This window comes from Cryptotermes secundus, unplaced genomic scaffold (assembly GCF_002891405.2).
Source record: "Cryptotermes secundus unplaced genomic scaffold, Csec_1.0 scaffold584, whole genome shotgun sequence".
Taxonomy (NCBI): domain Eukaryota; kingdom Metazoa; phylum Arthropoda; class Insecta; order Blattodea; family Kalotermitidae; genus Cryptotermes; species Cryptotermes secundus.
In genome coordinates this window covers 2,510,514-2,531,167 of record NW_019735468.1, presented here as the reverse complement: position 1 = coordinate 2,531,167, position 20,654 = coordinate 2,510,514, and the positions used below count along the sequence as shown (strand labels likewise).

General features: G+C 42.4%; 1 protein-coding gene across 7 annotated transcripts in view; it reads right to left on the bottom strand.

The window, feature by feature from the left end:
* The window catches only part of LOC111869346 (Fanconi anemia group J protein), a 312,269-nt gene that overhangs the window by 69,638 nt on the left and 221,977 nt on the right, over window positions 1-20,654 (bottom strand). For all 7 annotated transcript variants that reach the window (XM_033753408.1, XM_033753410.1, XM_033753412.1 and 4 more), the window contains one exon: window positions 128-289. In XM_033753408.1, the coding sequence (XP_033609299.1) occupies window positions 128-289 (162 nt within the window). The remainder of the gene's footprint in view (window positions 1-127; window positions 290-20,654) is intronic.

Sequence of the window (20,654 nt, the reverse complement as noted above, 5' to 3'; positions counted from 1 at the left end):
CTGTTTACGGCGTCGCGATCTTCACTTTTGTGAAAGCCTCAAACAGAACTTCATCAGCTGAGGAAACAATGTGACGCTAACTACATTTTGCGGACTGACAGCTGTTCTGGAATACTGGCCTACATACCTTGGTCGTTCTCCCTTCGCCGTTGCAACATCTGTTCCTCTTTCTGTTCTTCTGTCTTTCGGGCTCTGTCCCGTTCAGTTTGCATCTGTTGGCGTTCTGTCTCCTCAGGCTGTGCTGCAGCATTCTCAATTGCTTCCTTCTCCAAGATTTCTTTTAGACGGGCTAAAACAAAAGAATGCAATCTGACTTCAAAATAATATCAAATGTTTATTTAAATTAGCTGTGGGTAAAGGGGCAGGGACGTGAAGCTGATCACTCACCTCCATCTAATGCCGAGGTAAAAACGGTAGAGTTATGCCTCTACCTTCCCCATAAACCGTGACTGTACATGTACAGAGTGTCCGGATGAAAAGTATCCAAAATAAAATAATTATATCTCAGAAAGAATTTATTATAACATTTACAGGTTACACCATTACAAAGGGAAACTATCAAGGTTTCATTTTTCTGGGTATATAACTTTCTCAATAAATTTAAATGTGGGCTCTCTTGGTGGCACGACAAATATCCAGGCGTGAAGTATGTTTGGTGTTACCCTAGCCACAGCATCCCTTATGCGGGCCTTCAGGTACTGAAGGTCGTTGATCTTCACCTGGTACACAATGTTCTTCACATAACCCCACAATAAAAAAAGCCAGTGGGGTTAAATCTGGCGACCTAGGAGGCTAAGCAACTGGTTCATCTCTGCCCATCCATCTCCTAACCGTCTCTATGTCCAGGTGATTCCTAACATGGTGGCGGAGCTCCATCTTGTTGGAGGATAGTTTGAGGTGGTAACTGAGGCAGCGCATACAGCTCCAGCATGTCCAAGTATGAACGTCCGGCCACAGTCTTTTCCGAAAAGAAAAACGGCCCAATCAGCTTGTCGTGCATTAAGCCGGCCCACACGTTCTTATTGGGGTTGCCCCTCTCCAGCTCACATGTGACATATGGATTTTGACTGCCCCATATCCTGCAGTTGTACCTGTTTACAGCTCCACTGACTCGGAACGTCGCCCCGTCCGAGAAGCCCACTTGGCAGAGGAAATCGGGTGACGCGTCAATTCTTTCTAGCAGGTCCACAGCGAAGTTTGTGCGTGCTACTTGGTCACTCGGTTTTAGTGCATGAATCATCTGAATCTTGTAAGCTGTTAGGCGGAGCCTTTTGTGTAGCGCACCGTGCACTGTTGAAAGTGGAATTTGTAACTTCAAGCAAACAGCACGAATTGATTTGCGTGGACTTCTTTGGAATGCCTCTCTAATGCGACCGTCATTTTCTTCAGAGGTCCGAGTCTTTCCAGGAGATTTTACACGCAACAGACTACCCGTAGTCCTCAGTTTGTTGTCCCAGAACCGAATGTTTTTCCGTGTAGGAGGTTGACGTCCATATTGCATTCTAGTACGACACTGGACAGCCGTAAGAGATTGCAACTCTGCTAGCCACAACACGCATTGAACCTGTTCCTGTGGTGTAGACAGCGTTACTGAGCTCACCTAAGGTCACCAGCTGGCGCATGCGCGTAAGCCTGGCATAAAAAAGAACTTCCAGAGTTTTCCTTTCCGATGACATAAACCGGATAGGTGTATGATATTTAGCTTCCGAGATATATATATTTTTTTATTTTGGATACCTTTCATCCGGACAGCCTGTATATTGTTTAATTACATAATTAAGTACAGAGATAACTTCAACGTAAATGGCGCAGAAAAGTTTCAGGTTGCTCCACGAGGACTACCTCCTTATCATATAGAAGTTTACGCGCCCCAGTGACCGGGAACACTCTGCTGGCGGGAGCGTAAACATCTGATAGAGCCACCAATGCCAAACAGGTGAAAGATTGGGAGCTAGACGAAATGTAGCCCCTGATCCTCCCGATTGGGACTGGGCGTGGGGCTAAGACCGCACCTCGAAAAGCTTTCTGTTAAGAAACCCCCAGAGAAATATCACGAATGGCAAGACGCACACAGGGTTGTAGCGCCAGTAAAGAACAAGAAGAAAGTTTGAGGTTATGGGGGAACAGAAATATAAAATTAGAAAAGAATAGAAGGGGTAAAGGTGGTACTTACAGCAAGAGGTAGAAGTATAGCAGGAGATTAGGCTAAATGGAAGTAGGTATAGGAACTATGTACCGCAGGAACTTGGTCTTATGTGGACTAAGACCTATGTAATGTTATAAAACACAATTCAGTAGTTATAGACATATTGGAATCTACAGTAATCTGAAGACCGCAAATGAATGGCAATAGAATGCACACGTGAATACCCGTTAGCCGTACGATTGTTGCCCCTGAAATAAGAACTTTCAACGCCCATTTCGCGAGTAGTGATGAGACATGCTCATGACGAAGTAACATTAGCAATATTCAACACAGGGCAATGAAATGTTATGTGGTGACAGATATTCCAAAAAACATGAAATATCACTTTTCTTTCGTATCGACTTAACCTAAAGACGGAAATACAACCAATTTCGGAGGCGCTGTGGTTTTAATAAACTGGGACAATCGACAAAACACAAAATAACAGCCTTAAATCACGTGTTACATAGCCACAGAAAAAAAAAACTTTATTGACGTATCTAAATTATAGTGAGAATTTCCTCTCGCTAGTGCAGTTAGTTAAGAAGATGCGAGTCAACTCCGCCGTGCTTATGCGGCAACTTCTCCGACGTAACCGTACTGCGGCACAATCTATTCATCAGGTACGCACATACCAAGAATAAAAATATGTTCTGAAAAAGAAGTTCTTCAGGATGGGTGTTGAGAAACTGGAATGGAGTTCCCAGTAGGTAATACCTAAAGACTGATTATGGCTGGATGATCTGGTGATTCAGAGTGTGAAATCCGTGGAGCGAACTTCAGGAAGCACTAGTGGGGGTGAAAAGCAATAGAGCGAGCACTGTGTTGTCCGAAGTTTTATGTGACATCTCGTCGCAACTGCCTCTGGGAAGGTGCGTATATATTCATGATGGATATAAGTAGCCTACAGAGGTCTCTATGCTTAACTAATTAAGCACTATGCCATGAAGACGTATGGGCGAGTGGATGTATAGATCTAAGTACTCTTGACCTCTGTACTAGGACGTAAATTGTCAGCTTCACGTCCCGGAGAAGGAACCCCCGATACCCACTGGACAGGAGCCTGAGTGGGCTCCAGAAACGGTCTGGAGCCCGTGGAGAGGATACAAATCTTGTCCTTTCGGGACTCGAACTCCGACCACTTCGCAGTTCAGCCCGTAGCCAGTTGCTATACCGACTGCGATATCCCAGCTCCTACACAGTAATATAAGAAAGTGAAGCCAACGGTTCCTTATTCCTATCTCGCGGATTTTTCTACCTTGAGGTGATGGAGACGGCAAGTTCATCCGAAACGTCGGTTCACACAAGCTCTACACAATGTCACATCCCAGAAGACGGTATTCCACCTAGCCACCGCCGTGAAAACCTGAAATCTTACATATAGAGTCGGGTTTATGTTATTAATAATTCAAACTGATTCTCTCGACTCCTCCATAGTCACCTTCAGAGACAGTACTTTGTACACGAGAACTATTTGCAAGAAATTCAGAAGGGCAGATATAAGCTTAAATACCGTAGAAGTCACTCTCGCAGTCCCATACTGAAGTTCACATAATGTTTTAAAAATAAACTGAGCACACGGACTTTTCTCTACTGATGCTTACATAACAGAACTAGACAAATAAAGTTCATATTAAAGTTTGGAACGGATTTAAGTAAATTAAAATGCATTCTTGAGCGTAAAAATAATAAAAAACTACCTCACGTCTATTCTATAAATAAACGATCCTATTAAAAGAGACTTCTGTTGAGTGTTAGCATTATCCTGAAAATTACTTCAGTAATCCAGGTGAAAACTTCCAGGAATTCAAATAAATTGCGCTCCTTCTCTTTTGCAAATCCAGCAGTGAATGTTTTCGTTACAAATGAAGAGCTACTCCATTCTACTCGCTCAGTTGGCCACGGTACACAAATGTCTCTCATAAGAAATCTTAGTCTCGTACTGTGACAATAACAACTATGTGAAGAGAGAACAGGTGAGTGGGAGTACTTTGCATCTGAAATGTTTTCAATTTAAACCCGGAAATATAACAATCCAAATTAAAAGTACCGGCAACAACACATTTCGAAAATGGCAGACGAGGCAACAGCAATGGCAGAGACAAAAAAAAATTGAGGAATGAGAGAGACAGAGAAAGGTAAAATGAACAAAAGCATTTTCATTTATCGACAAGATGCGAGAAAGAGAGAAAAACGAGTTCTGTAAAATACAACCTCCCTTGCTGCTATTTCACCCTCTGTAAGCGTATAGGGGGAATAACACAGCATCACATTAGAGGGATGACGACAACGATGATGAATTACATCCCCCCTACTACCAATCAGAATACAGAATTTAACACCCTTGTCTGCGATTGGTCAAAAGCAAGAAGCTTCTCTCTCATTAAAAAAATCGCTCTTTTTTCTGCCGCTTCAGTGATCATCACTATGGGTAAGCACCCCGCACCCCGCACCCCTTTTCCCTTTCATTTTAGACTGGGGGGATAAAACGAAGAGATAGAGACAGAAGAGAAAAATAGATCTTTAAATAAAAGCATGCTCCAACTCTGTTATGGGCGCGCGTGTGTTGTGTACGTCCACAGTAATGATACAACAGCGTACACATCTCCGTTTCGAAAAGGTTACACCCGACTACTACGGCAAAACAAAAAATCGCCGAGACCAATTACAAACCTAACCTATATGAGACTAGTCATTTAGAAATCCGAGCCATCGCATTATTTGACGCACGTAATGAAAGCAATCAACTTGAAATATGAGACCAGCATTGTTAGAGCTCATCGAATTCTAAAATGTATTTCCAATTTAAGTAATCACTGCTCGATTTATTTTCATTGAGGCTCAAATATGTTCACCGTGAAATTAATGTCGAAGAAAGGCATAAGATGATTAATTAAAACAGATTAAGTAAAAAATATGTAAGATCTGAGGGTTTCATGGCGGTGACTATGAAGAATGCCGTCTTCTGGGATGTGGCGTCGTGTAGATATTGTGTTAACCGATGTTTAGAAGGAACGTATTGCCTCCATCTTCAGGGTAGAAGAAAAAAGAAGAAATAGCTTGAGCAGGTGCTAACAGGCTAATGTGCCACGACATAAAGACGTAAGAGGATCCCGCCGCTTTACCCCTGGAGAAAGAGTCCCAGTACCCATTCGTCAAGAGGCTGGGTGAGCCGAGAGCCGGTCTTGAAGCTGTGGAACCCAGGCCGCCTAGCCCATAGCCCGTAGCTAAACCGACTGAGCTATCCGGGCTCTGAAGTAAAGCTCAACACATTCTAAAGTTTAGCACTAGATGGAGGTGAACCGTCAGCCGCTTTCTCCTTCCGGTTGCCGTATATGTTAGCCATACGTAGGCTGAGAGCTTCACAGTAGGTAGTGTTCCTATCCTTGTTTTAATTTGCTCGAAATCGGTGTCTGCAGTTGACTCAGCAACTCGTGCCGCAGAACTCATGTTGCGTACTGCACGGAGATGACAAGGGAGATGAGCAGACTAAAACCAACCCCTGCATATTAAAACGGATGGATAGGCATCTTCCCCACCATCCTAAAACCCCCCTACAACACCACACTACCACACATAGCAGAGATATAAGGGGTTGGAGGCGGGCGATGAATAACTCACCCTAACTTAGAGACCTCCACTTCAACAACGACAAAGCTAAGGGTAGCTACCACCCCTATATTTCTCTTTATAGTACCATTCGACCGTCCAAGCCCTGGGTGGGCAAATTAATATGTTGGAAGCCGCCCGCGGGGGGTTTCAGCGTTTCGCTTTCCTTGAGGGATGAAGGTCCCCTATTCTAGCCCGAAATCTAGTTATACGATCCGTCTCTATGATAATCACTCATGAGAATTCCATAAGGGATAGAGAGGGGAGGGCTGCAATACGGTGGTGGGGACTCGCAAGTTTACAGTAAGAGCGACATGGCGACTCAGGCGGTTAATTCGGTCCAGATCGAGTCCTGGCCCTGTGGGACGTATCAGTCAGCGAAATTATCATAAAGCCGCCCCCCCACCCCATTAGCCGCTATATCATGTCCCACAACTCAAGGGCTTTTAATTGGATGCATGCTATTTCATGATGCACAAATCTCCTGTTGTAGAAAATGGACGGATTTAGCTCTACCAAGGGAGTAGGATGGGTTTCACTGGTCGCCCATACACAGGTTATATAGTCTATAAGTCTAGTCTAGTCCCTGACCACTTAAGAAGCGGAAAAATGCGAAGGCAATTAGATAAAAAAAAATCAAAATTAAATTCGAGACTTTGTGCTTATTAGATCAATGAGCAGCTATAATTAAACAAAAATAATACAAAATATACATAAACTGAATTCTGTGTTCTCTAAAACAGTTTAACAGAATGAATATTTACCCTACGCACCATGACGAGGAAATGTGAGGGCGTGGCAGTAAAGCTCCGCTCATTCCGGATGGAACAAATGAAAATAAATGAGTAGCTCATACTCTAGGCCCATTAACCAGAAGAAAGGGCGCCAACAGGTGTTCATACTACACAGGAAGCCTGGATAAGGCGGCGAAGAGAGAACTTCCGGGCATCGACAGGAACCGAACCCCCGCCGTTCAGCCCGATGCGTCATTACTGACTGAGCTACCTCTGTTAACAATAAGGAAATCATTCAGTGGCATGCTTTATATACTTAATTTAGACCTTTATATAAATTTCCACTGTTCCAAGGTGTTCGAACTTCAATCCTGAGGTATCTTTATTTTCAAATTTAATTGAAGTCCTTTCACAAAGAGAACAATTAATATATCTGCATAAACGAACCGATAAAGAGACACCCTGAACCTGAAACGAAATTTCAGCACAGTACTACAAGCGCCACGCACACACGACCACCAAACAGACTTAGGGTATCACTCATATAAGCATTTCCGAGTGTCCATGTGACCAGCTATAAAACGCATCGACAAAGTATATACTCTCGGCAATAATAAATATATATAAAAAGTTTAAAATACTCAATATATTCACAAGTTATTAAAAATACAGTCAACATTCAGAGAAACTTTAATAACCAGTGTGCATAACTTTATTGATCTCTTCACATGAGCCGATCAACGAGGGATCCGGAAAGTAAAGATACAAGTCCAGTAAAAATGCAAGGGATTTTTTTTCTTTTTCCAGAAATGGCAGTGCTGCCGTGTGATATAGGAACCGTATGACAGGACAGAGTTCACCGGTCACAGTCACGGCAACGGTGTGCTCGCTGTGTTTGTTTAAAATGGCCGTGTCGATTCAAAATCCCGCCGAATGTGAGGTTCGTGCAGTAATTCGATTTCTTCACGCGAAAGGAGAAACTGCTGCTGATATTCATCGCCAGCTTGTTTCTGTTCATGGCGAAGTTGTTACGAACAGGCAAAACGTGGCAAATTAGTGTCGTGAATTTGAAACGAGTAAAAATGATGTTCATGATGAAGGCCATCCGTTGTCACTGATGAAAACAACAAAAAAATTATGAAAACATTCGTGCTGACAGACGGTTAACCATCGATGAACTTCATCAACAGTTCTACATGGCTAAGAGAGCAGGCGGGCGATTTTGTACGACGCTGGAAAAAATAAAATCGTTCCCAGGCTCACTATGTGCACTGCAATCCATGTTGGCTATACTGAAAAGTAAATAAAGGTGTGCTTTTAAAAGTTCTACAAGTGAATAAAAAATACTTTAAAAATATTTTCTGGACTTTGTATCTTTACTTTCCGGATATCCTTCGCAACTCCCAGTTTACAGAGAATACAACTTTCTGATCCCACTGTGAACTCTGGGCGAATATCATAAAAACAAGTAAAAAGAGCCATAGTTTAACGGCTTATGAGTCCAGGAGCAGCGTATCAACAGCCCCACCTTTCTGTTTAGATCATGCTACAAGAAGGTAGACACTAAGACTAGTGACGCTATTTGCATAATGTCGATGTTGAAATCCTGGAATATGTTATGTAACATCACACGCATAAGATGTTTTGTTTCACGAATTAAGTTTTAAAACATCTGAAAAACTAAACTAAATTTCCTAGAAGCCTTCTCCAGGAATACCGCTTAACCGTGGAGAGGTCTGCGCATCCCAATGACCGGGAGAGTTATGCTGGCGGCAGCGAAAGCTCCATTCCAGACAGGTCGAAGGGTAAGGGCCAGACAAAGTGCAGTCCCTGGTCCTCCAGGTTGGGGGTTTACTCTTACGAGACCATCGAGGAGGACAAGACCCATAGAGGGCGGTAGCGCCAGTAAAGAAAAAGCTTCTAGAGGCCTTGAAAATGGCTATTCTGCAAGAACATTTATATATGGTTTACTTAACGACGCTGTCAACATGTCATATTATATACCATCATATGATAGGATGATCAGTGAATAATGAATTGAAAAGGAAGTGGATGGATGCGATTGTGGCGTGACTTGACGTAACATCCTAGCATCTGCGTGAAGGGCTTCTCAATTTAGCTCGTCTCCGGGTCGAGATTTGAATATGGGGCCTCGAATACGAAGGGGCGCCAACCACTCGACCAAAATGTTCAGTTTTCCTAAAGAAACGGTGCAATTTTGCTTCTGGTAAGTCACTGCAAACTCTGTGAACTTCTGTGAAAGAACAGTATCGAACAAAATTTGGAAAGCGTCCAAGAATTCCAAACAAGAAGTGTGGGGCAGGGAGGCCAGAAGAACATGACATGAATGTGGAAGCCTTCGTGCCTAGGACTCAGAAATCTGCTTGCCTAGTGACATATACGCAACCCACAATTGCATGGTGACTTCTGTAGAGAAGTACGCCGGTACTCATACAACAGCTGCATCAAAATCTGTACAGCCAAAAAATGAACATAAATGTTAGACCTTTAAGTAAAGTGATAGTTGGAAAGACAATTAAATATATGCATGTTAATATGAAATGCCATAAGTACCAGATAATAATGGGGGCACGAAGTAGCGTAGTTGGTTGAGGAACTATGATACAAGCCCGAAGGTTGCGGGATCGGATCCCGATGAAATCATTGGATTTTTTTTCAATTGACTTAATCCTTCCAGCCGCATTATGGCCCTGGGGTCGACTCAGCCTCTAACAGAAATGAGTATCAGGATTATTCTTTGAATGTTCTTGGGAGTAAAAGGCGGCCGGCGCGTAGGGCTGACAACCTTATGCCATCTATGAGCCGATTGTCTAGAAAATGTGGGCACCTCAACATCACACAAATCTATGGGCCCCCACGGCCTGTTACAAGGATACCTTCACTTTTTTTTTACCATATAATAATTTCCTTCAGAAATTAGGCCCTTAAATCAAAGTGACTCTTAAAATGGAAAAAAAAATGAAATTTATACCTGACAATTAACAGCGGTATAATTAAAATGTCTTTCATAAAATTCCATCAAAACCTACGAAGTTTCTTTAGGTAAAAAAAAGTAAAGCTATCCCTGTAAGAGGCCGGAGAGGTCCATTGGGTTGTGAGATGTTGAGGCCCCCATATTTTCTATACAATCGGCTCACAGATGGAGGTAAGGTTGTCAGCCTTATGCGCCGGGCACCCTTTACCCTCAGGAAGATCCCTGGTACTCATTTACACGTATACATACATATATACGCAATATGTATAATTTTCTAAGGTCACAGTAGGCCTGTCGTAAAACAATGATGAACTGATTTCTACTTAAGGAAATGTGAACATTTCTACAAAACGCATTTCCTTCATAAAATGAGGGGTTAGTGTTAATTTTCGTTCCGTTTCTATTTCCGACAGATTTTATTATAACGGATCGCACAATTACTAGTCAATACAAATCAGAAGCTAATAACGTCAGGATATAAAAACATTTGAGAGCCCAGCAATTAATTATAAAGTCCCCATTTACGTTCAGTACTTCAGAATAGAAATAAACAAAACAGTGTATTGTCCAATCAGAGCAGGTACCACCACAGCGACTTCAAGACTTGTATGTGATAACCAGGGCCCGGATTTTTATGACCTGAAAATATTTAAAAAATGACCTACAAAATGACCGAAAAAATCCTGAAAAATGACCTAAATGAGAAAGAGAAAGAACACTTAGCTTCCATGTTATTCACATTTCAGAAAACATATGAAGAAAAAATCCCTAAAATGGCCAAACATGACAAGAAATACCCTTAAAAGTCCAAAAGTTTACCCCCAAAATGAAAAAATGACCTTAAACCTAAAAATGTCAAAAAATTACCTATAAAATTTACATGTCTGTAACCAGCAGCTCATATCCGAGATTTATATATTTAAGAGCATCGCATAGGATAGAAGGAAAAAAAGATGACGTCATCAAAATCCGGGCCCTGGTGATAACTAAGGAGTTCTCATTTTTTCCTCTCGCTCCCACTTTGGAGCATAGGGCTGATTTCTCAGTTTCATGATCATTTTACAGACGGTAGGACTCCTTGGACGGGTGATCAAGGCCTCTACTTAAACACAGGACAACACAATCACAGAATAAACACATACACCAAACATCCATGTCTTCTGTGGGATTCAAACCCACGATCCCGGCTTCCGAGCGAGCGAAGACAGTACACGCCTTAGACCGCTCAGCCACCGTGACCGCCAGAGTTCTTACATCCCTCCCTTTAAACCCTTTCGAGGAATCTCAAACGCATTACGATTCACAGCTCAGTCACCGTTGCCATCCATGTGGAAGTTTCAATACGATTAAAGAGAGAGAAAAAAAAACCTTCGGTGAAAGTGTACTGAGGGGAGGGGGAGCGATACAAGCCGTTTTGCTGTACACGGAGACTTGGCAGATTCGTGTAAGCGCCCTTACATATTCTGGTGATAATGCTTGTAGGAAACTGTACGCATGGTGGAATGAAATTAGTTCGAAAACCTCTACATGCCTGTCACATACAGTTTACATTCAATATGCTTCTGCTTAAAATTCAAGGGGAGGGGAAGGGGGAGTACAAAGTCAAGAGGTGGCATTGAAACTTGAGAGATTTTTCTCTCAAAATCCCTAACTATGTGTCATTAAAACGAAGCTGAATTTTAAAATTCTGTTCTCTTTCAAGGTTCAGCATGAAAGGAGGAACGCCCGGAGAGGTATACACATCATCAGTGCAAGAGTGAAACAATGCCACAAGACATTTGTTATGGCAGAACTAAATAAGTGGTAATTATGAATGACAGGTAATAGTAGTAAATTTGACAAATCTCGTGATAATAATCACTTCTATCGGTAATTATTCATAATTACCAACGCCCTCTGGTAAACATAATAAACGGAATGTGAGATTTAAGATTTTCATGGCGGTGACTATGAAGAAAACCGTCTTCTGAAATGTGACGCCGTGTAGATAGTGTAAACCGACGTTTTGGAGGAAAGTATCGCCACCGAAACCTCGGTTTACACAATATCTATACGACGCCACATCCCAGAAGACGGCATTCTTTATAATAAACAGAATTTTATGACTATTTCTTGAGCGCTTCAAACGGTGGTACGGATTGATCAACCAAAGACAAATGTTTTCTTTAAATGTACCTAACATAAAATAAAATATACCATCGTAAAGGACTCGAGAAGGGGATACGTGCTAGTGTAGTTGGTTGAGGCACTATGCTACAAGCCGGAAGGTCGCGAGTTCAAGTCCCGATGGGGTCACTGGATTTTTTCAATTGACTTAATTCTTCTGGCTGCACCATGGCCCTGGGGTCGACTCAGCCTCTAACATAAATGAGTACCAGGAATATTCTTGGGGGTAAAGGGCGGCCGGCTAGTAGGGCTGACAACCTTACCGCCATCTATGAGCCGATTGTCTAGAAAATGTGGGAACCTCAGCATCTCACAACCCTATGGGCCTCCACGTTCTGTTACAGCGATACCTTTACTTTTTTATCATGAAATGTGCTGTACAAATTATTGGCATGATTCTAACTAAAAATTTATCTGCTTAATAATAAATGATACAAACTCCGTCCCAAGTGCAAACAATATATATTATATGTCCTTGATCTTGTTCTCCTCTACACTACATGTTTCGGCCTCTAACTGCCATCATCAGGTGTATACTCTTACGTTGCTGGCACACTGAACCCAGTCTAAAATTTAACATTTAAAAAACACATTGTTATTTTCTTCGTTATTATCAACATCTACCTCGTTGTTATCTGTCTGGTATGTAGATTATTTTGCACACGTCAATTTTGATTTTCCTGTAGTAGCACTATAAAATCTTTAGTTATAATTTTAAAATCCTTTAAAATTTTCTCTAAATTTTAAATTTAAAATTTAAAATTGTTAGGGTTACTCGCCCTATGTCTAAAGTGCTGCAGCGGCTAGTTCTTGTTTCCACACTGTACAGGTGTTATTCTGTGTAGTCTTCCTGTGTGCAGTGTAGAGTGCAACAGGATGCTTAAAGTATAATATTATCTGAAGAAAGTTGTCTTCTGGGTTTAGGCACCGTGTATTCTTCGTTTTGGCCGACGTTTCGGAGGAACGTAGCGCCTCCATCTTCAGAAGACAACTTTCTTCATTGTCATCGCCGTGAAAACCTCAAAACTTACATATAATATTATCTGTTTAAATTCAGAAAAAGTACGGATTCAAGATGTGGAACTGATACATCATAATGAGACACAGGGATTTAAAGAGACATATAAAACTCAGTTCCGGCTTCATGTGCTCGGCGCGCTGTAGTTTCCGATCCGTGTATTTAACAGTATCTGCAAACAAAATACGTGCTCTCGACACTGTACACATCGAACACACAGATTGCACGGCATTCTTATGGCAGTTTCTGTACTAGCAGTCTTGGTCCTATCAACACAAAAAGAACACAGTACAAATTTGTAACCGCATTCATACACTACCAAATAAAATCCGACATAACAGAAGTAAATTTAAAAATAAGTTCTGGGAAGAAGGGCCCACTTTTCTTTGATGAAACGGACCGCACAGAAAACGAAAAAATTTGGGAGGCACAGACAGATGTCCCGTTGCTTAGCAACGATATCAGGGGACACACACAGAGAGCAAGGCAATTTCATACGCCTCATAAATGAGAGAAAAGGGACACACAGAGAGAAATTTGATCTCTTAAGTACACAAGAAGTTCCGGGAAAAACTAATCGCCTACTTCCTTTGATACGATACGGACCGCATAGAAAACATAGGCACACAGACAGCAAGGTAATCTCATGAGCCTCCTAATAAGAATTAGAGGGGGGAAACAGACAGGCAGACAGCAAGCCTAAAAATTAGGGGACACAGGGGGATATAGGGACAGAAAAGTAAGTTCATAAAAATCTTTTTATTTTTCTTTTCAAAATAGGGAAAGTATATTGAAAAGCAACATAAATTCCTAAACATGGTCTAGTAAACAAGAATATACTATGATGGACGGTGAGAAAATAAGTTTACAACATGTACGATATCGTAATCAAAGGACCTAGACTTATTGTTGGAACGTTGGAGGGTTCTGTTAATCATTACTGGTAACACTGCACGCAGTCTCGTCTGCCACTTACGGCTTATTCTGTGTACGGGTAATCCGAACATGGATATTCGATTGAACTGGAATTGGCTTCTACAGACAGGGACCAGCAGAACTCGTCCCACGATGTGATGTGGCTCCATTTTTGCGGAGTGGGATAACAGGAGAATTACCTTGAATGTATTATATAAGGAACTGTAATAAAAAACATGGAATTACATGCTTTGTAAACTTATCTTCTGACCGAACCTTATAAAATTCCACAATGCTGTAGCTGCAAGAGCTTGCCAGTTAGTATACAAATCTAAAATATTTTCTCGGGATCATGCAATTTTCCGTATCACATCAGTAGATGAACAATGAATACTTATAATAAATCTACTACCACACAAATTCGTTGGGTCTTAAAACGTATGGCGCCAATGCCCCTTCCCCTTAAAAAATTGAGATTTTCGTAGGAGTGCATAAGCTAATCTATCCCTGTAACAGGCCGTGAAGGCCCATAGGGTTATGAGACGTCGAGGCTCCGACATTTTCTAGACAATCGGCTCACAGATGGCAGTAAGGTTGTCAGTCTTATGCGCCGGTCGCCCTTTACCTCCCAGGAAGATTCCTGGTACTCATTTCTGTTAGCGGCTGTGTCGATCCCAAGGCCATAGTAGGTAGGATTAGGTAAATTAAAAAAATCACTTCATCTGTACTCGAACCAGCAACCTTCCGGCTTGTAGCATAATGCCTCAACAAATTACGCTACTGCCTGCCCCCCGTACGAGAACATTAGTATATTAGAACTGAAATCTGATTTTAACAAGAGAACGAAAAGGTGGCCTCCAGTAACACCATAATCTTACCGTGTTTAAAAAATCTGTGAGTTGGTTACAATGTCATTACTGGGCTGGCAGTGCCTGCCGTTTCTTATGGATAGTTATTATTATTTCAGAACTTCACGGAACAAGAGTGCGTCTTGAGAAGCTAATAATCGCTCAAGTAACACAGACATGCCTCGCCTTTTATGAATCACCACTGGATCCTATCCTGAGCCCGATTAATCCATTATAAGTCTCACCCCATTTTTCTGAGACTCATTTAAGTATCCTCCCATCTACGTCTAAATCTCCCAAGAGGTTACATTTTGACATTAAAATTTGTATGCGTTCTTCTTCTCTTCAATGCGTGCTACATGCACGCCCTCTTCACTTGATCATTATAATAATGACTGACTTACAGGACCAAGTTATGAAGCGTTTAATTACGAAACTGAATTCCTTTACGTTCCTCCCCCTCAGTGTCCTGCTCTCAAATCCACTCAATCTGTGAGACCAAGTTTCACATCAATACAAAACATCGGGTAAAGTATTCAGAATTACTGGGTTTTGCGACTTTGTCCATCGTCTGGTATTCTAGAAACTAGAAAACATGACGTTTCGGGAAGTGGATCTGTTGCCGTCCTCAGGCGAAGGGGGGGGGAGACACCTACTGTGTTGGGTCCCTTAGAAAGAGCTAACCTCTGCAATCTACTAATCGGGTGAAGTTTTATTTCAGAATGAAGCCTAAACTGAGAAACTCGGATGGCCAGACCGAAGTGACGCCATTCTTGATGAGTAAAACTCTCTCGAGGTGCAGAAGTTACGCGTTAAAACATTTTTACGCTAATCAGTGGGCGCGCTTACGGAGCGCAAGTAATGATGGGACAAGTGGCGGCAAGAGCAGCACACCCTCGTTCGTAATGAAGGACAATTATACACACCGAAAGTCACAGAGGGCTTCTGGCCGCTTCGAGTTGCATTGCTCTGGGATTTCTAAACAGAACGTATGTCCATCTCGTTTCCAACACGAACTTCATTCCATCCAACTTGGAAGTTTGAAATGACATCATACGCCTACAGTTTACAATACAAACTGTAGTGAAATGGATGAGAGCAAGACATTCGTATTTAGAAAATTTTCCGAGTGTTATGCGAAACCACTTCCGGTCGCAGTGGCGGCGCGGTCTAAGTCATGAACTGTCTTCGCTCCTCAAACACTGAAAACGTTGGATCGAATCTCACTCAAGGCATGAATGTGTTCGTTTAGTCTGTGTTGCTCTGTGTGTAGGTAGAGGCCTTGAGACGGGCTCATCCCCCGTCCAAGGAGTCCTGGCGACTGTGTATAGGATTAAGAAACTGAAAAAGCGGCCAAGGTCCAACAAAAGGACTCTAGAGCCATAGATAGATAGATAGATAGACAGATAGAGAGATGAAAAACCAGTACCACGAGACATTTTATTCATGAAAACCATATACCAGTCTTGAAAATGAACGTATGTTAGTATCAATAGCGTAGTTTGTGTAAGCGATTTTTATGAATACAAATATTGTTACTGAACAAACAACAGTATGTTTCAACTAGGATCAGGTCCGTAAGAACCTGCCCAAATTGGCGTATGGCCTATTTTTAAAATTACTTACTTACTCACTCATGGAGTTGAGCCCTTCTTGAGGAGCCGCCAATTCTGCAGCTACTCAAGAGTTTCCCAGCATTTTATGGAATCCGAAGGTTCATCACCGTGTTCACAAGAGCCCTCCACTGGTCCCTATTCTGAGCCAGATCTATCCAATCCATACCATCCTATCCTATTTCTCTAAGATCCAATCTAATATTGTCCACCCACCTACGCCTTGGTCTTCCCTGTGGTCTCTTTCCTTCTGGCTTCCCCATCAATATCCTATACGCATTCCTCGTCCCCCCATTCGTGCTACATGACCTGCTCACCTCATTCTCCCCGACTTGAGCATTCTAATTATACTTGGAGAAGAGTACAAGTTATGAAGCTCCTCATTATGCAGTTTTCTCCAACCTCCTGTCACTTCATCTCTCTTCTGCCCAAATATTCTCCTCAACACCCTGCTCTCAAACACCCTCAGTCTATGTTCCTCCCTTAACGTCAGAGACCAAGTTTCACACCCACACAGAACCACAGGCAAAATTACAGTTTTGTATATTCTAATTTTTATGTTTTTGGACAACAGACGAGAAGACAAAAGGGTGTGGACTGAATGGTGTGAAAAAAAACTGTCATAATTCACACATCCACAATGCCACAGTAGGAACAATGACATTTCCCAATTCACTGGAATTTGTAGTCTCGATGTTACCTTCAATTACAGTCCTCAGTAAAAGAAGCATTCTTCCTTTCCATCGTACACTGGTTAGTGTGATCATTCGGGACACTTCTATTGGTCCGAGAACTATGTTTCTTCTTAATGCGAACCAGCTAATATGGTTCCTATGTTACACTATGAACAGCTGTTACGCACCCCGGAGTTTTGCCATAACCTGCATGAAGCAGGCCTGCTAAGTATACCACAGATCTGTTATTTTCAGAACAATCTGTAGGGCTATCTCGGCCCCAACAGCTGATGGACTGGAATGTATCCCAGAGACTTACGGAACAAGTGGTATTACAATGAACAGCTGAGAGGCTGCTACGTGCTACAGGGATTTGTCACTTTCAGAACAACCGGTACTCCGGCGAACAGTTCCTGGGCTGCTACGCGCCTCGGAGCCGTGCAGTGAGCAACGGCTTCCGCGTCCAATATGACGTGTGTGCGTCGTGACGAAACGAACACGAGATCCGAGCGGTTTTCATTTCTCTACATCCTCAAAAACAGTGCAGTCATACGTAACAAATTCCGTTTCCATTGTATTGCCTTCATATTTTGCGATGGTACGCCAAACTATGTGATCCACGCCGCAGAGAAGTCACACTAAATTGTTTGTCAGATAACGTTCGATTTATTTAAAAATGTTGTATCAGCTACCAAAGTTATGTAGTGTCCAATCAGATTAGATTAGTATACTGAATTGGAAAGGACGATCTTAGGACAAACAAAAGACTTCAATTATGGATGTCAATGACTCAGTTAATATTCGAACAGCCTACCATCGGAATGAAGAGCTCTGTCTCGTAGGATATAACGTCGTGTAGCTTGCTGAAAGCCATCCGACGTTTCAGAGGAATACGTGGCCTCAGTATTCACGGTTAAGTAGTATGCCAAGCAAGAAACTAGCATTAAGCAGGGCCTCGCTGCTTGCGTCACGCTGACTTTTTGTTTGGCACTGAAGATGGAGGCGATATATTCCTCCGAAATGTTGGCTGACTCTTAACAGAATATATGGCGTTATATCCAGGAAGACAGAACTCTTCATAACCACCGCTGTGAGAACCTGAAATCTTACATACGATTGGAATGTTTGTCAGACACGGTTGCTAAGCTAACCAGCTCGGGGAAGTTCAAATGAAGCTTGTTCACATTAAGTTTCAGGACATATCTTTTTAATTCAAAATCACATAGAAATTCCGTTAATATCTGTTTGAGTTCTCAGATAGCATAATTCTACTGAAGCAACGAAACGTGCCTATATATGAGAATTAAATCAATAACCTACAACAGTTAAGAGCCAGGATAGCTCAGTCGGTATAGCGACTGGCTACGGGTTGGATGACCGAGAAGTCGGAGTTCGAGTCCCGGTAGGGTACAGAATTTTCTCTTCTCCACGTCGTCCAGACCGGCTCTGGGGTCCACCCAATATCCTATCCAATGGGTACCGGAGGCTCTCTCCTCGAGGATAAAGCGGCAGGGGCGTGAAGCTGACCACTCACCTCCAGCTAGTGCCGAGGTCAAGAAAATGTGTTTAATTAGTTAAGCACAGGGACAGTTTTACCTTACCTACAACAGTTGCGCGGTAAATAATAAGTACGAATTGCAGGCATGTATATACCTATTCAGCTATAAACATAAACACCATGCATGACTTCCACTGTTTTAGTTTTATAACAAATATGGGCAGTTTTATGGGAGATATGAAATTATATACATTATTTTCTGTGCTGTTTCTTTTTTGCCTTTTCATGTAGGCCTATGTAGTACAGAGAATATGAAAAATACCGGATCTTTGATTGTGAAAAGAACGACATCGGAGATTTTGACGTATCTACACCTTAACCTCTCCCCAGAATAAGAACAGAATTTGAAATATCATCCGTATGTATGTATGTATGTATGTATGTATGTATGTATGTATTGTAGCGTGTTTGGTTGTCACGCTACAAATAAGTTCACGCCGTCCTTTGATATAGCGAATTTATTTCGTTCGCTCACGCTTTACACACATTACAATCATTTGCACTTGCAGTGTTACAATCACTGCTCACAATATTCGGGCGAGACGGATATTCCAAACTGGCTTCTTAGACGGGCGATCCGAGGCTTCCTTCTTCGAGGCTTGTTCCGAGACTGTCTTCTCCGAAGACTATTCCGAGACTCAAGGCTTCTCATCGAACCTGGCCTATTTATACCCTCGCCGCTGCTAGGCAAATGAACCTTCTGTTATAACCATGGAGACTCCTGTTAGAATTACCATGGAGCAATTGTTGTCTCCTCTGTAACGGTCTATTGTAGCGTTTCCATAGAAGTTACCCCTCTGGTTTGCCGACACGTTACAGTATATATGTATGTATGTATGTATGTACAGTATGTATCATTTTTGGATGGGTGAACGTGCGCCTACCTAGTACCTGGACGGTTGGAATGATTTTATTCATATTTCGTATTCAAGGGTTTATACATTCCAGATCGGCACCTGCTGAATCTGACCAGGCCAGATGCAAAAACAGAAGCTCGTCAAATGAGCCCCACAACATAAAATGGTTCTTCTTATCGAAAAATTAAATTATGATAATAATGGAGACCATACTATGTAGATACCTTCAGTGGCCGATCACAGTGGCCGCGCGATCTAAGACACGAACCGTCTTCGCACGCTCGAACACGGGGATCGTGGGTTTCAATCCCACTCAAGGCAACATATTCCTAACCCGCATGAATGGACTAAGTGGGAAGAGGTGTTCTCTACGCGGTCCGTGCGACTTACCGGCGGTGAAGCATAGGACCGCTCAAGCGACTAGACTGCCGTTGTAGCGGAAGCTACTAGAAATAGGGCATAATCTGCTGTACTGAGCCTGGACTGACAGAAGCCCTGTATATATTTAATACATTTATTATCATGTTTAAGATGTAGAATGTAAATATCCTTTACAGTATGATAAATGACTTAGTACTACAGACAGACCAGTCCTCTCTTCAGAGAGGGCGCCCCACAATAACAAGACCTAAACTGTCAAACAGTAATGAATATCTGGTCATGAGCCCCAGATTGGGCTCGACACTAAGATTGACTGACTGAACGACCGTCAGTCGCAATGTGACTCTGACTTGAGTTTAGTTAGTTGCGCGACAGTCGCCGGCCAGTAAAGACGTGAACCCGGAAGTTCAAGGATCTATGGGTTTGGAAGCCGATACCACATAATTGCTGATGAAGAGACATCAGACTGAGAAGGTTTAGAACGTGTAGTCCTCAACTGCTGTGTGTGTGTGTGTGTGTGTGAATTAGCGATACCGCTATAGTAACTTGTAGTTACGACCTGTAAGTGTTCAATAAGCCGGTCACGGTAGCCGAACGGTCTAAGGCATGCACTGTCTTCGCTCGCTCGGAAGCCGGGATCGTGGGTTCGAATCCCAATTAGGGCATGGATGTTTGTGTGCGTTTTTCTGCGTTTGTCTACAGGTAGAGGCCTTGCGACGAGCTGATCACTCGCCCAAGGAGTCCTACCGTATGTGTAAGATCTAGAAAAATCGAAGTGAACGGAGAAGTTCATGGAGGTAGGCCTAGGCCCACTGGGGCTGTAGTGCCAAGGGGGGAAAAAAAGTGTTCAATAAATCAAATTACCAATCCAGCCCCCTTCTATAATCATTCTATCACATGACGATATAAATGAACAGTTCTCTTCTTCCAGTATTCATTAGCCCACTAATCTCTCCCAAAGAACGAAAGGATGCTTATGAAATCACCATATTCTGTGTGAGTGCGTGCGTGTGACATCTTTCAGCTTTTGACCTAGGTGGCCTATGTTCACGAACCGTGGTCCGTGGTATGAACATTAAGCCACTGCAGGCCACCAAAACG